This window comes from Hyaena hyaena, unplaced genomic scaffold, assembly GCF_003009895.1.
Source record: "Hyaena hyaena isolate Hyena2069 unplaced genomic scaffold, ASM300989v1 scaffold_837, whole genome shotgun sequence".
NCBI classification, from domain to species: domain Eukaryota; kingdom Metazoa; phylum Chordata; class Mammalia; order Carnivora; family Hyaenidae; genus Hyaena; species Hyaena hyaena.
Genome location: NW_024081470.1, coordinates 24,433 through 40,826, shown reverse-complemented (window position 1 = coordinate 40,826; position 16,394 = coordinate 24,433). Strand labels below are relative to the sequence as shown.

Here is a 16,394-nt window from a genome sequence, read left to right as displayed (position 1 = left end):
AGACCCTCAACAAAACCCTTCTTGACTTTATTTTTTATATTGTCTGAGAGCATATTTCCCCTGCTTTAGATTTCACCCTTCTAGTCAGCTGTGAGGATCTATATCATTGCAGTGTATGGTGCTTATGCTAATTAGCACAGACCACAGACAGGGTTTGAGGCTGGGAATTATCTGGGTTACAGGAAAGGAAAAAAACAAAACAAAACGACTGAATGCAAGCTGATGTATTGCTCACAGTCTGGTACTCTGTCTGCTTCTTGTTTCCAAGCTGTTGGTGCCTGGAGGCCCTCAACACACACTGGAATTAATGTACAGAGAGAACAGGTACACATTTTGAGTCTATTAAAAACTGGTACCGAAAGATTCGTTTTTTTTTAAAAAAAAATCAAGTACCAAATATATGTCTTCCAAGCCCCTAGAACTTCCTGGCCAGGGAGGCTTTCAGGCATGCAGCTAAGATTTAGAATTCCTGAGCTCCAAACAGACAAGGAGAGCTGTCCATTTTCATTAACTCCAAAGAAAAGCTTGAATTCAGCTCGCGGCTCTTTGCCTTCATCAGAGGAGCGGCCCTCCAGCTTCCAGTCTTGGGAAATAACATGGAGTGAAGGCGGCTTGCATTTCAGTACATAATTGTTCCCAACAACTGTGTTGTGGGTCTTTCTTCTTCTGCAGAGATGAAAGATGTCGAATCAATAGGAGTCAGCTTGAAGAGAAGGGAGCAGAGTAGAACAAAAGTGTCCAGGGTGGATGTGAATCCACGGATGAGAGCCCGCGGAGAGGGTGCGCCTTACTGATGTTTTATCTGGGAGCCTGAGGCTTTGATTCTGACTGCCTACAGTGTGTACCTGGGAGCAGCGCAGCATTTGTGTGCATGATAAAATCAACTGATGTCTTCATCAAGCTTCGTTTTTGCTTCAAGTCTTGAGGATATTACCATGACACCATCTGCATTCTAGGTAGCAAAGGGACAACCCCAAACTAGATGTCGTTTTGAAGAAAAATTTGTCTTTCAAATGGGGTAATTCACAGATGGAGCATTGAATTTCAGAGCAAGTTAACTATCAGTTCTGTGTATACATTCGAGAAGTCTAAAACCAATGACAAACACTATCTATTCCCATTTTATTTTGCCTACAGATCACAGGGTACCAAAAATCTAGTTGACTTAGGTTTTGTTTATTGTTCTTTTTGCAGTGTAGATACTTTTTAGCATGCTTGTTTATAAAGACACAAATATCCCAACTAGCCTGCCATTTGCCAAACGTTTTGATGCTATCCTTCATTTACTTACTCAACATTTATAGCATTCCCTAGGAAAAAGGAACAAAAAGAAAATGCTAAGGAAGAGGCAGAAGGGGTAAGTCCCAGCCCTGGCTGTGTCAGTGGAGGTGAGGGTGGTGGGTAGCATTCTCTGAATCTGAAACCTCCTTGAAGCATGAGGAAGAGAGTGGTCATTGTAGAGGCATGGACGGCATCATGTGCAGATATACACAGAAGCAAAGGAGAGATGGACATTCAAGGAAGACTCAGTCCTCCAATGCACTCGATCTCAAACCAGTCCAACATCTGAGAATCTTCTGAGATCTAAAAATGAATTGAAGCAACTTTTAGAAATTGAGGAAAGCAATGAAAGTATTGAATTTCTTATCATCAAAGAGCTGATACTAACCCACTGTGAGGAGCACATGGGCGTGGAATTGCCTTCTTTTTTCATGATAATGGACACATGTGGATAGATCAGCAGGCAACTCCTATAATGAAAAGAGTGTGTGACTCCTTTTTGGTGCTCTAGATTTCAGGGCTGACTTTGCCACTTGATTAGCTGGGTGATTCACTTAAAATCCCCAATTTTAAAAATGCATTAAAAGTACATGTTTAAATATGTTCTATACCAAGTATGTGATATAGAAGGTATATAATGTATATAAGGTATATGCATATAAAATATGTCCACACTAAAATGGATTTAAAACATTTTAAATATCTAAGATTCTCTCCACTTACAATTTCTCTGTTTCATCCCATTTCAGCTCATTTCGGTTGTGCCATGTATTCAGACTGGTAGCAATTATAGATATGACTACAAGAGTACATTGAGTGACCTTGGTTGGGCTGTGAGGATAAAATCCCCATCCTTCCTTAATTATTACTACCCTCTGCTCAGAACAATGGTGCCTATTAAGGCATTAAGAGCCTTATACAAGTCCAGGGATGAATCGGAACAGAAAGAAAAATAGTATCTGTATGATCTTGCTGCAGGCAAGCAAGGGTTGGATAAAAGTGGTTATGGATTCCATGAAGAAATCCCTTGTATTCTCAGAAATAAGTCTAGTAAGAGTTTGATTCCTGAAGGAATGATCAATTTAAAAATGCTCTTAGATGCTAACAATGGGGACGGCTGGGTAAAGGGTGCACGGGAACTTCCTGTACGTTTCCTTGCATTGAGAATTGGGAGTTAGTGTTTTGACTAATTAGAAATAAAAATTAAACATATAGGCACAAATAAACAGACTCTGTGAAGGGCATCTACAATGAATACGCCATCAGGGTTTTGGGGTTTTTCTTTTTTTTTTTGAGTTGTTTTGTCTGTTCTGTTCTTGTGTGTGTGTGTGTGTGTAACTATTTCAGAATCTACATTACTTACCATGGTAAGGGGTTTTTCTTCATGTGATAAGCTACCCATACCCAAAGCATCCCCTGAACCATTTTTGACAGACCTATTGGGGGTTTTGGGGTATCATTCTTTTGGAGCAAGATGTCATTTAAGACCTAGGTTGTGGCCTATGGGGATATGGCCGGAAAATAGATAAGGTGAGTAACCCAGCATTTAATGGTCACCTGATTATGAACAGCTCCATATAGTTTTTCCTTCATACCAAATATTTAGAGCTTATTCAATGTGAACAATGTGTCTGTGTATACATATGTGTGTGTGTGTATATATATATATATATACATATACACACATATATACATTTCACTGTATTTGTGAATGAAAAGGAACAGTTATAACTAGCATGTGTTTCATGCCTGGGTCAACTAATTCCAGTTTAAGCTCTGCACAGTTATGTAGCAATTAATTACTGTTTGTGTATCTGCTTATACAATTAAATATTAAGATACCCAAAGAATTCTGGCCCTCCATTGGCCTTATTATACAGCAAATAAAGATAAAATAAGAAGAGAAAAAAAATGTATAAACATGAGCATATCTCAAAAATTAAAAAAAAATTAAAAATCCCAATTGTATTTTTGAAGAATTTTTTAATTGACATTTTCATACATATCAACATAAATTTGAACATCTCCATTGAATATGCTTTTAGCATTCCTGTGGTAGATGCAAATGTGAGGGTAGGATGTATCTCCCCCACCTGAGCACTTTCCACTGAGCTGCACTACCTGGAACATGCTAAAAGCTCACTGTGGATGGTTTATCTTTTTTAATTTAAAGTTTATTTATTTATTTTGAGGGAGGGAGGGAGGAAGGGAGGGAGAGAGAGGAACAGAGAGAGAGAGAGTGAGAGAGGGTACACAACTGGGGGAGGTGCAGAGAGAGGGAGAGAGAAAGAATCCCAAGCAGCTTCCACACCACCAGCACAGAGCCTGATGCGGGACTGGAACTCATGAACCATCATGATCATGACCTAACCAGAAATCAAAGGTTGGCCCTGGTTTATCTTCTAAATAAGATTTATTAACCACCCATTTCTATCCCCACTCGGTACACATTTGTGAATGGACAGAGCTTCATGCCCTGCTGATTCAGAGGCAGAGATGAGGAGGCAGAAAGGACTAGAAGCTTACATGACAGAGCATGAGAACAGAACTCTTAGATTGGAGAAAAAAAAAACCCTAGAATGAGAGGATTCTGATATTTGAAGACCTATCACAGGTCAGTGATGGCTTGCAGACTTGTTCTGGTTTATCTGGGCATCTGAGCAGGAGTACAGGTAGAAATAACATTCAAAACTAGAGAGAGATGGCCTCAGTGTGAAGAACTTCCTGTTAGCTGAAACTCCTTAGTAAATAGTGAGGGCCCTGTCACCAGATTCAGAGCAGAGGATGGGTGTCCCATCAGAGATGTTGTGGGAAGGATGTTTTCACTAGTGGTCAGTAATACCTAGCGGTCTTTAAAGTCCATTTCAGGTTGGATCAAGTGAGACTGACTTGGTCAGTAATACCTAGCAGTCTTTGAAGTCCATTTCAGGTTGTATCAAGTGAGACTGACTTATCTAATCAGTGAATTAAATGAACCTACTTTTGATTGGATATCAGGAGCTAAATGCCTTCATGAAAACATTTACTGGGGCGCCTGGATGTCTCAGCCAGTTAAGCTTCCACTCTTGATTTTGGCTCAGGACATGATCTCCTGGTTCACAAGTTTGAGCCCTTTATCTGGCTCTGCACTGACAGCATCGAGCCTGTGTAAGATTCTCTCTGTCTCCCTCTGTCTCTGCCCCTTTCCTCCATCTTTCAAAATCAATCAATAAATTTAAAAATAAAAAGAAAACCAATTTATTGTGTGCCTGCTATATATGCCAGGCACTATATAGCAATTAAGCAACCAGATAGAAACTCTCCTTATAGAGCCCATTTTCTGTAACGGGCCAATGGAAGGAGGCTTCTTTGTGGAGATCAATACTGTAGAACTGTGTTAGCTAATGGACTAAGAAAATGCATTTTTTATACATCAAAACAAACAGATGTTCTTTGCAAAGAATTGATACTTTTTCTTAATATTATATAGAATATTAAGGATAGACCAAGAAGTATCTTTTTTATAATTTTTTACAGTCAATACGGAGATATCAAATAAGAAGGTATAATAGTAACTTAATATGGTTTGCTCAATTAATAACTGTATCAGAGGGAAAAATATCTTTGGACATGAAATATTATGTGGATTTGATATCTTTCTGGATGAATAAGACAATATAGTGTTTTGGTTGACAACTCGAATTTGACAGACCGAGGTCTGAGGACTAGATTTTCTATTTACTGGCTGAGTGATCACTGACAAGTTACTTAACCTAAATCTGTTTTCTCATCTGTAATAAGGGAATAAAAATAATAACTGCTTCATGAGTGCTTGGCACTAATAAATACTTGAGGAATGAATGAAAGGTCCAGAAATTTTAATGAAGAATGCATTTATTGTACCTGTTACAGTTCCAGGCACACAATGATTAAACAGTGTTAGGTATAGAGGTGTTTGGACGTAATATGATCATCTATATAGAAAATTATATGGAATTTGTAAAAACTCCTTACAACTAATAAGTAAGTTTAACAAGGCTGTGGGATAGAAGATCAACATAACAAAAATCAATCATATTTTATATATAAACAACAAAGTTGAAATTAAAGTAATAACATCATTACAATTGCAATAAAAATATGTAATGCTGGGGGATAAATTTGGCAAAAGATGTACAAGATCTATGTACTAGAATTATAAAGCATTATAAAAGAAGACATAAATAAATGGAGAGATACACCATTTTCATGGATCAGTGGACTCAAAGTTGTTAAGATGTCAGTTCTTTCCAAAATGATCTATAGAGTTAACACAATCCCAGTTAAAATATTGATAGGTTTTCTTAAATTTTATATGGACTGTAAAGCTGATTCTGCCATTCATATGGAAACATAGAGGATCTGGAATAGCCCAAACAACTTTATAAGAGATGAACAAAATCGAAGGAGTTAACATTTCCTAATTTCAAGACTTACTGTGAACCTACATTAATTAAGATCATGTGATATTGATGCAAACATAGCAAAATAGACCAATGAAACAGAACGCAGAGTCCAGAAATAGACTCATACATACATGATCAGTTGATTTTTGACAAAGATGCAAGGCAATTCAGTGGAGGAAAGATCATCTTTTCAATAAATATGGCTGGAACCATGAACGTCTACATACATTAGAAAAAAAGAACTTAGATCCATATCTTGCACCATATATATGTATTAACTCAAAATTGATCATAGTAAATATAAACCCTAAGACCATTATTTTACAGAAGAAAATGTAGGAGAAAGTCTTTGTGACCTCAGATTAGGCAATGATTTCTTAGATGCACCAAAAGCATGATCTATAAAAGAAAAATTTAAAAATTGGATATCATTAAAATAAAAAATTTCTGTGCTTCAAACACTGTTATTAAGAGAATGAAAAGACAAGCAGCCTGGAGGAAAATATTTGAAAATCATGTATCTGGTAAAGCACTGTAAGCCACTATAAAGAACTCTTAAATCTGAGTAATAAGAAAACAAACACCCCAGTCTGAAAAATGGATAAACAATCTGAACATTTAGCCAAACAAGACATGCAGATTGAAATTAATCACTTTTAGGGGCACCTGGGTGGCTCAGTCAGTTCACCATCCAACTTCAGCTCAGGGCTTGATCTTGCAGTCCATGAGTTCAAGCCCTACATCAGGCTCTGTACTGACAGCTCAGAGCCTGGAGCCTGCTTCAAATTCTTTGTCCCCCATCTCTCACGGCCCCTCCCCCACTCATCTGTCTCTCAAAAATAAAATAAATGTTAAAAGAAAAAGAAAGTAAGCACTTTAAAAGATGCTCAGTATCAGCAGGAGGATGCAAATCAAAATTACAAGCTACTACTACATAGCATTGAAATGTTGAAACTTAAGGAAACTGACAATGGAAAGTATGCCAAAAGTGGGGATGTATAACAACAGGAGCATTCCACATTTAATGCTGGTGGGAATGTAAAATCGTGCACTCATATACCTGTCATATAGCTCTTCTACTCCTAGGTGATTACTCAAGACTTAATGAAATTACTTACACATAAAGCTCGCATAGGAATGTTCTTAGAAGCTATATTTGTAGTATCTAAAAATTGAAAGCAACCAAAATGCCCACGAACAAGTCAACGATTGAAACAAATCTTGGTAGACCCATACAATGGAATACTACTCAGAAATAAAAAGGGATGATGCATTGTTTTATATATATATATATATATATATATATATATATGAAAATATATATATACACACACACACACACACACACAACATGGATGAACCTCAAAATAATTATTCTGAGTAAAAGAAGCCATACAAATGAGTACATCCTATATGATTTTCATCTCCATAAAGTTCTCGGAAATTCAAATTGATCTGTCATGATAAAAAGCTCATCTAGTCCATGGAGAAAGTTCCATGTCACCTGGAGATAGGGAAAATTGGGAGCATTTTTAATTGGGATTAAAATGAGAAGGAGAGTACTTTGGGCGATAATGGTTATATTTGTTATTTGATTGTGGCAGTGGTTTCATGGGTTGTGTACTTTATTGTTTGTCAGTTATACCTTAGTTTTAATAAAGTAATGCATGGTGGTTATCACAAAACTAAGGGCTCATAACATGGTTTTGGTGATCTTTTGGCAATCTCAAAAGTGAATTTTTGCTTAACAGGAAAGGTCATGTAGGCTTTCATTTGTAGTTCTGACCATGTAGGTCATAATTAGCTATGAGAGTATAGTAGAAAGTGAGAACATGCTGTCACTGGGCATGTGTTGTATTAATATGGAGCCTCGGATGAATCTTAGAATAATTGTTAACACACTTCAGAATCATCCTTGTCATTTTGCTCTCAAAATTTTGGACCATTGGACTGATATCTGAACACTTAAGTTCCAAGATAATCACTTCCACTTCTAGTTAGTGAGTAAATATAGCTGTAAACATTTTATTTTAATAGGAAAGAATTCTAATCTCTAGAGATCCTGATCCTTTATTAAAATATAGCATAAAATAAAATTCCACTCATATATTTTATTTGGCATTAGTGTATGCCTTTCATCCAAGGACTTCTCAAAATCATTTATTAAAATAATTTTTAATGTGTATTTATTTTTGAGAGAAGTAGTATATGTGAGCAAGCGAGGGGCAGAGAGACAGGGAAAGAGAATCCCAAGCAGGCTGTGGCTGTCAGTGCTGTGGGGCTCATGAACTGGGAGATCATGACCTGAGCCAAAATCAAGAGCTGCACACTTAACCAACTGAGCCACCCAGGCACTCCTCAAAACCATTTAATGTCCAAAGCCTGTGATGTACTATCTTCCAGTTGGACAAGTGCAGGAAAAGGGAGTTAAGTGACTTCCAGAGATCACAAAGCAGTTCTACATATCTGTGTGTGTGTGCGTGTGTTGATGCATGCATGTGAGTGCACATGATTGCATGCGTGGTAGGTAGTCACGTAAAATACAAGCAGTACTTACCCAACTTCTTTGATTTTGTTGCTTATTGTGTTATGTTCTCATTTTAGTGGATGTATTTTACTGTTTCCCAAATAGGCCAGTTATTTTCACAAAAAAGTATGTCACAAAGCCTATGTAAGAATGACATATGACCAGAGAAGAGGGGGAAAAAAATCTAAGACAACAGTCCATGCCAAAAGTCTCTCCTCTCAAAATTGTCCCTCGCTTTGGAATGTGGTTACTCTTTACAAGGCTTTCAGTATTGCTTTTGATTCACATTAACATTACACATTCTCAGCATCTACCGTGTTGCAAGTATTTTGCCAAATATTTGACATACATTCAATTACACAATCACCACATCACTGGGATGTGGGTAGTTAAGTTAGGCTTCCTCGGTTTAAACACCTTGTCCATAGCCAAACAGGTAGTACTCTACCGAACAGGTAGATTTACCAAACAGTAAATCTAGGAGCATTTGAAGCAGACGGACGTGAGTTCTACAGTTAGCCCTTCAACCTTGGACAAGTTACCTACTCACCCTTGAGACTTCCTGACCCATCCATAGAAGACAATTATAAAGCTCATATTATAGAGAAGCTGTGTTGCAAGCTTCATAGCACATTATAAGTGCTCAGTAAATGTTATTTCACTTGCCTCCTACCTTCTTCTGGTTCTAGGTTCTTTACCCCTTTTAATATATCAGTCCACACCAGTACAAAACCAGAGAAGACAGAATCCTCCTGGCTGCTGGCTGTGCGTTTTTCCCCTTAGAGCAGATCTCCTCATTAGAGATCTGTCTTCTCAACAAGACTATGTGTCTCCTGAAGACAGAGATCTTCTCCCAGTTATCCCTGTTCTTCTAGTGTCCAGCACAGGGTCCAGTAGATGCTTATGAATTGAATTGATAGATCTTATGCAAAATATGCTTCCCAGCCTCCCAGTGCTTCCTATGCATCTTTAGAGCATTCTTTGCAACCATGGCCTCCATCCCAGATCCTGCTAGCCCACTCTTTGTCTCCATTCCAGAGACTGCTTGCTTTCATATCACCTGACCATCTTCTGACTTGAAAAGCTCTAATTCCCGTAGGTGCCAGGGAACCCCATGTCTGCCTGGGGCCTCATGGCTCTGACTGCTGTGAGTGTTCCAGAAAGCTGGCCATTGTGTCTGTGATAGGCCTGAGCCCTATAGAGGTGATCGTGCCTGACCCAGTCTCTGGCCTTCTAGCCTCTCTGGACCTCAATGTCATGCTGACATTCTGCACTGTCTCAGCCCATTTTATAAGGCTGCCTGTCACTCATTTAGTGAATGGACACATAGCATTATGTTTATATTCACTGTGTTTTACTCTTCCGGCTTTTCTCCCGACCCTGCTATCTGCTCTCTGTCCTCCTAATGTCATATTGGCATATTTATTTTGACATTGAGGTAACACCCATGAATCTATAGAAACCCATTATGTTTTACATATTTCCATCGAGAAGATTTAAGATTATCTTGTATTGGGGTGCCTGGCTGGTTCAGTCGATAGAGCATGTAACTCTTGACCTTGGGGTTGTAAATTCGAGTTCCATGTTGGGTGTAGAGATTAGTTAACAATAACATCTTTTTAAAAAAGGTTATCTTTTGTCCCGTTGCATATTATTATACAGGGTTCTTAGCTGGCTAACTTTGGAGCTGAATCTTCACCATCAGTTAGGTTCTCTCCTTTTGAATAGTTTAGCCATTCTGAGTTTGGGGCAATTTTGGGAATTCCAGCCTCACTGTTTCTGGACAGATTCCCTCATCTCTTCCAATTGCTGTACTTGCCATTTTGCTTACACAGGGTCTGTAGACCAAACTGTGTGACTAATACAATCTGAAGTTTGATGGGAATACAGAGGATAGAGGATGTAGGCCAGAAGTGGAGAACTATTTCTTGACTTTTTCCATGGCTTTCTTTCTGGGTATAAGGATTTACATGAATTGCATGCCTTCCACAAGTATCCCGACTGCCGTTAAGAGATTTTATAAGCCAAGCCCAAGTTTTCCCGCCACAGTGAAACTGCTCAGGCTCTCCTCTAGTAAGTTTCTGTAGCCAGTGATTTGAGTGAGGGCTGTGAAGATATTCAAGAGCACTGTGTTTTCTTTCTAACTGTCCTGGCAGACACCTGATTTCCTGGTTGGCACTTGTTTCCACCACAAAAGGAGAAAGGCGAAGGGAGGAGATCAGGCATTTTTCTGCTTCTCATTTAAAATGATTGTCTATGAGTATCTCTCAGAGTAGCTCAGAATTTATTTAGCACCCTCTGTAGAGTTCTTGAGGGGGTAAAGATCTTTCAGAAAGTGTGCTCGTATGACTACTTCTTCTCATTCTTTTGGAATAACTGTGACATTTGGTTTTCAGGGAAACAGTGCGAAGGAGGCTTATATCTTTGCATGCAAAATCTTTTCCATCCTTACTGGCAAAAGAACATTTGAAAGGTCTTTTTCATTTTTGTGAACAAACAGATAAAATAATTTGCCCTGGGAGAGCTTTGCATTGCATGGGAAAACTCAATATCGGGTCAAATGGAGATACTGACCTGCTATTGCCCTGATTTCCCATGCATCACAGAGAGTGTACTGACCTCTGGCCTCCTCTCTTCCCACAGCTCCCTATTGTCCTCTCTGTGTGTGTCGGTGCACATGTATTGAGATCTGTCTGTTCCCCCCAAATTCAAATAAAGTATTTGTGAATGTAATTACACTTTTCAAATGGTAGAGGAGCTATTTAGTAAGTTTTTGTGGAAACTAATTTTCTTCTGTAAAGAGAAACATCTTAATTGAATCTTGTATTAAGGACTTTTTTTTTTTTTTTTTTTTTTATGACAAGATTCCATACCATAGCCCTCCTCTCCCCACTGAATTTGGGGCAATTTACTTCATCTCTGTTTCTTCCAGTTTGCTGTAGCAGTCATGTTCTCTCTACTTTCTTTCAGGAGTCATCTCTACAGCAGACATTCTTGATCGAGAGACAACGGGGTCATACTGGCTGACCGTGTACGCCACAGATCGGGGCGTGGTTCCACTTTATTCCACCATTGAGGTCTACATTGAAATTGAAGATGTGAATGACAATGCCCCACTGACCTCAGAACCTATCTATTATCCTGTTGTCATGGAAAACTCTCCAAAGGATGTATCTGTCATTCAGATCCAGGCTGAGGATCCAGACTCCAGTTCCAATGAGAAACTGACATACAGGATTACAAGTGGGAATCCCCAGAATTTTTTTGCCATCAATACCAAAACAGGTAAGGGAATGCTCATCTGACTTCTTTTTCATTGGTTGGCCAGCTTTTAAATCCATCAGCCTGACACTTGCTTATTTGTATTATCTTATTTTTCCCCTTAACTTACTTTATTGTGTGGGGAACAACATTCTCTTTCTCTCTCTGTCTCTCTTTTTCTGGAGGTAGTTTCTGGAAAGGTGCGTGTTCTACTTGGTTTGTTCTGGCTAGTATGTGTTAACTTTAGCTGATACCAAGGTGAAGTGATCTAACAGAAATTAGAGGCTTTCACAGAAAGCTTTAGATTTGCTTTACTCACAATCATAAAAAGTGGTTCCCAGGCCACTCAGGAGATCAGTCGCCCTCTTTGTCCTTCTTGGGAGAGAGTAACCTGGCCCATGCTGGGTTCTGTGGGTAAGCTGGCCTTGTGACACCTCTGTGTCTAAGAACTTCTTCTTTGCTGGACATAGCTTGATGTAAATTTAAGCCCCAGATGTTTTGTGATTCCTATACTACCCAAGAATGAAGTATCAAAGTTTAGAAAAAACTTCCAGTGTCTCAATCTTTATGTAAAATGTACCACCTTTATATTTTCAAGCCTTTTGCTTAAAAAATTGTACTGACAACTTAGGTTGTTGGCTAAGGCTCAGCAGGGGCAGGTGTGTGCATTCTGAGACAAGTACATATACTGGAAAGGTCTCAGACATTGCTTGCTTCTCTTGTGATTTGCCTTGTTGAGATCTGAGCAGGAGAGTCAAACACTCAGTGAGAGTTGTGATGGGTAGAGTTTTAGTTAATTGAAACTTAGAAGATGGTAAAGCAGATGCTGTTACTGCTTCACCCTGGGCAAGTGCATTGACAGTGGTCATAAGTTAGGCTAGTTGATGTTTGCTGGTGTGGACATGCTCAGTGTTCCTAACAAACTACTGATGGAGCTGGTGGTTCTTTCTCCTGCCTCTGTTACAGTAGAAACATACAGCTGACCCCATGCATTTTATGAGTGTCGGCTTCCCATGAACATAATTTAGAGAAAATGCCAAGTTTTTTGGAAATAATTGATTTTCTCTAATAATGAGTGGGTCCATCATCTCATTAGGCACAGCGTCACATTCTGATGGTACTGAATCAGTATTTGACCTGCATTTCATTATTAAACAAAGAGTGGTCATCAGCTATCAGTGTCTGATTGAAGCCCGCTAGAACTTAAAAGAGAAGACTCAGAGATTTGGAGGCTGGCCCAACCTTCCAGAGCCATGTTAAGTAGGGGAAACTGCCCAGGTATCTGAGGGATCCCTGAGCTGTACTGGGAAACTTCTGATTCACTTTTTCACTGCAACTAAGGGCTGTGTGGAGTATGGTGACAGAGAAATGAGTTCAGATACTTTAGAAGGTCAAGCGAGAGAGAGGATAAAGACAAGGTATCACAGTAAACATGTTGAGGACACAAAAATCCTCACAATTCATAGCCCCCATGGAATCTGAAACACAATCACATTCTGTCTTCCTCTGATTCTATTGCTACTTGAGTCATTTATGGTGAGCCTGCCACCTTCTTGTTGACAGGTTAGAAGACACGGTTGAAGGGAGGCTTTACCTGTTCTCCTCCTCCTCTTACTGCTGAAAATATTTTAGCATAAAGTCACAAGGAAGAATCTGGGTTGGATGTGAAGAACATAGGTCACACATTATATGCAGAGAAGAACCTACAGACTCATGTAACTAAAGCTGTCTTCTGTGCAGCTTTTAGAAGTTTGTTTGAGGGGCACCTGGGTGGCTTAGTCGGTTAAGCGTCCGACTTTCGCGTAGGTCATGATCTCGCAGTTCGTGGGTTCGAGCCCCGCGTCGGGCTCTGTGCTGACAGCCAGCTCAGAGCCTGGAGCCTGTTTCAGTCTGTGACTCCCTCTCTCTGACCCTCCCCTGCTCATGCTGTCTCTCTCTCTCCTAGAAATAAATAAAACATTAAAAAAAAAAAAAGGAGTTTGTTTGAATTGTCAGAAACTCCTATATTATCACAATTTAACCTATGATGTGTATGAAAGCTCTTAATGATATTTATAATTTCTGTGTCCCTGCCATAGATTTTAAAAAGCTGTTTGTGCCAGGAATGACATGTTAGACTAACTTTTCTGATTGTTTAAATCCATAGCTTTACCTTGTAATTCTCAAACACATGATAAGAAATCACTGGGTTTTGTTATTCACTTCTTCACTCACCACGCATTTACGGTGACTTCTAGTCTCCAAACACAGTCTTATAAATAGAGCTATAAACTTAGGATATGGTCCAAGCCTATCCAGGACCCAAAGGTATAAGAAATTAACAAAATAACAAATATCTATTATATAGTGAAGGAGTACAATAATTGATTATGTTGGAGGAATTTCACAAAACATGGTCTTGGCAAGAGTGATGGTCAGGGAGTGCTTCGTGGAGGAGGTAACATTCGGGGTTCCAAGTCTTGGTTTTTAAATTGAGGTGCTGCACTTGCTAGCTGGGAAACACAGTCAACCACAGCAGGGGAAACAAATCAAATCAGGCACTTCTGACCTCACCAGCTTTTGCAAACTTGGGAAACTTACGGAACCTCTCTGAACTTCAGTTTTCAGTAAGAAAGGATTGTTGCCAGGGATATAGGAATCTTCTGTGACATGCTTAGCACAGTGCCTAGAACATTGAAACTCTGCAAAAAAGGTGGTACCCCATCCAGTCTGCCTTGACTCTGATTACAGCCACAGCATTTACTCTTCTGGGATGTCAGGTTCTTATCTGTAAAATGAAAATGGCATTGCCTCCTTCATAGGGCTTGCTCATGAAGACTGAAAGTCGTGGTATGTACGAAAGGTGCTGGTAAACTACAGAGCTCTGTAAGAGTCATGTTATTGCTCTCCTTATTTCTATTAAGATCCACAGAACTGCAAGCCTGGTGAGGCTTCTGCACCTATGCAGCAGTCTTTAGCCAACTTAACAAACTACAGAGATACTTTATGCTTTAGCATTTCTTACTATCTTTCTAAAGCCATTTGTCAGAGATAGTTCTGTTAATGTAACATTTTTTCATAATGAAAGGGAAGGTGCACCCAGCCAGTATATTTAGTAGATCTTTGCTTTAGATTTTTGCAACTGGATGTAGACTGACCTTTGATTCCTTCCTTTGTGGTAGAGCTGAAATTTATATAGAGTGTTGTAGGGGTGCCTGGGTGGCTCAGTCGGTTGAGTGTCCGGCTTCGGCTCAGGTCATGATCTTACACTTGTGGGTTCGAGCCCCACGTCAGGCTCTGAGCTGTCAGCACACAGCTGAGCCTGCTTCAGATTCTGTCTCCCTCTCTCTCTCTCTCTCTGCCCCTCCCCAACTTGCACTCTGCCTTGCTCTCTCTCTCAAAAATAAATAAACATAATAAAAAAATTATCTAGAGTGTCGTTGTGTTTTGGCAATGTGCTACATAATAAATAAGATTTAAATCATTAATGCATACTCAGATCATGTCGATACTTACGGTCCGCAGCTTGCAGCAGATAAAAGATGTCCCACGCTTAGGAAGGGAGAGAGATTTCTCTGTTGAGCACTGTTCTCTAACCCAAAATGCCATTTTTTTTCCTTTCAGACCCAAAACCACATAAAATCAGTAGTCTGTGGAACTTCTTCCATAATTTCTGCGGCTAAAGAGGAGAAACAAATGCTGGAATACTCTGAGGTCATTTCTGAGCTGTACAGAGACTCTTTGATTAATTCGAGGCTGAGCAGTTGAATTCAGTCTAATACCACTTCTAGCACGTGTCTGCCTTAACTAGTAGCTGAGCCCTACCCACATGTTGTGAGCGGGAGACACCCACCAAGCTGCTGTGCCCTTGCCTCTGAGGGTAAGCAGGAGCTCCAGTGCTTCCTTCCTACCAACTGGCCATTGACTAATCCTCAAGGATTGGGAAACAGGTGTGAGAAGTTCCTCTATGGTTTTATTTAGAACGTTTTATTTAGAATGTTTATTTTAGTCACATCTATAGGATGGAAATCACTTAGCACAGTGCAAGCATGCCAGCATTTAGTAGCTCGATAGATGTTACTTGTAAATTATTACTGTTATTGATCACCCTGTATTCCCCACTAGAATAAAGGTTGTGTAAGTTGCACACATACTGCTTTACAGCCCCACTGTATTTTGGGGAGAGCAGACTCAAAAGACAGCAATGTTTTTCCTTACTACTTTGTTGTGTAACACTGGAACTTTCCATTCAGGTTTATAAAGTGTGTTATGTGCTCTTGTCCACTGCTGCTGTTTTATTTCACAGGGTTTTCAAAATGTATTTATTTTCTAATACAAACTTACTTTATTTTAACTTTTTTAAACATTTATTTATTTATTTTTGAGAGGCAGAGAGAGATAGAACATGACTTGGCAAGAGCAGAGAAAAAGGGAGACACAGAATCTGGAGCAGGCTTCAGGCTCTGAGCCTCCTGCGCAGAGCCCCACATGGAGCTTGAACGCATGAACTCATGAACCACGAGATCATGACCTGAGCTAAAGTCAGACGCTTAACCGACTGAGCCACCCAGGTACCCAGTGTTTTATAGTTTTTTTAATGTTTATTCATTTTTGAGAGAGAGAAAGAGAAAGAGGGGGAGGGGCAGAGAGAGAGGAAGACACAGAATCTGAAGGCAGGCTCCAGGCTCTGAGTTGTTAGCACAGAGCCCAGTTCAGGGCTTGAACTCACGAACTGTGAGATCATGACCTGAGCTGAAGTCAGACCTTAACCGACTGAGCCACCCAGGTGTCCCTCTACTGCTGCTGTTTTAGCCTCTAGGTGTTGCAGAATGGCAGATAGGACAGAAGTATAAGTTAGTTTCCCAGGGATTTTATTCTCATGGGAAAAATAGGACTGTCACACATATTATGTACTTTAGCAC

At 39.5% G+C, this 16,394-nt stretch overlaps 1 protein-coding gene across 1 annotated transcript in view; it reads left to right on the top strand.

Moving 5' to 3' along the window:
- Nucleotides 1-11,517, top strand: part of LOC120222101 (protocadherin Fat 3-like) — a gene marked incomplete at its 3' end in the record, with an annotated part of 161,454 nt that extends 149,937 nt beyond the window's left edge. The window contains exon 2 of the mRNA XM_039219787.1: nucleotides 11,203-11,517. Within this exon, the coding sequence (XP_039075718.1) occupies nucleotides 11,203-11,517 (315 nt within the window). The remainder of the gene's footprint in view (nucleotides 1-11,202) is intronic.
- Between the last annotated feature and the right edge of the window lie 4,877 nt (nucleotides 11,518-16,394).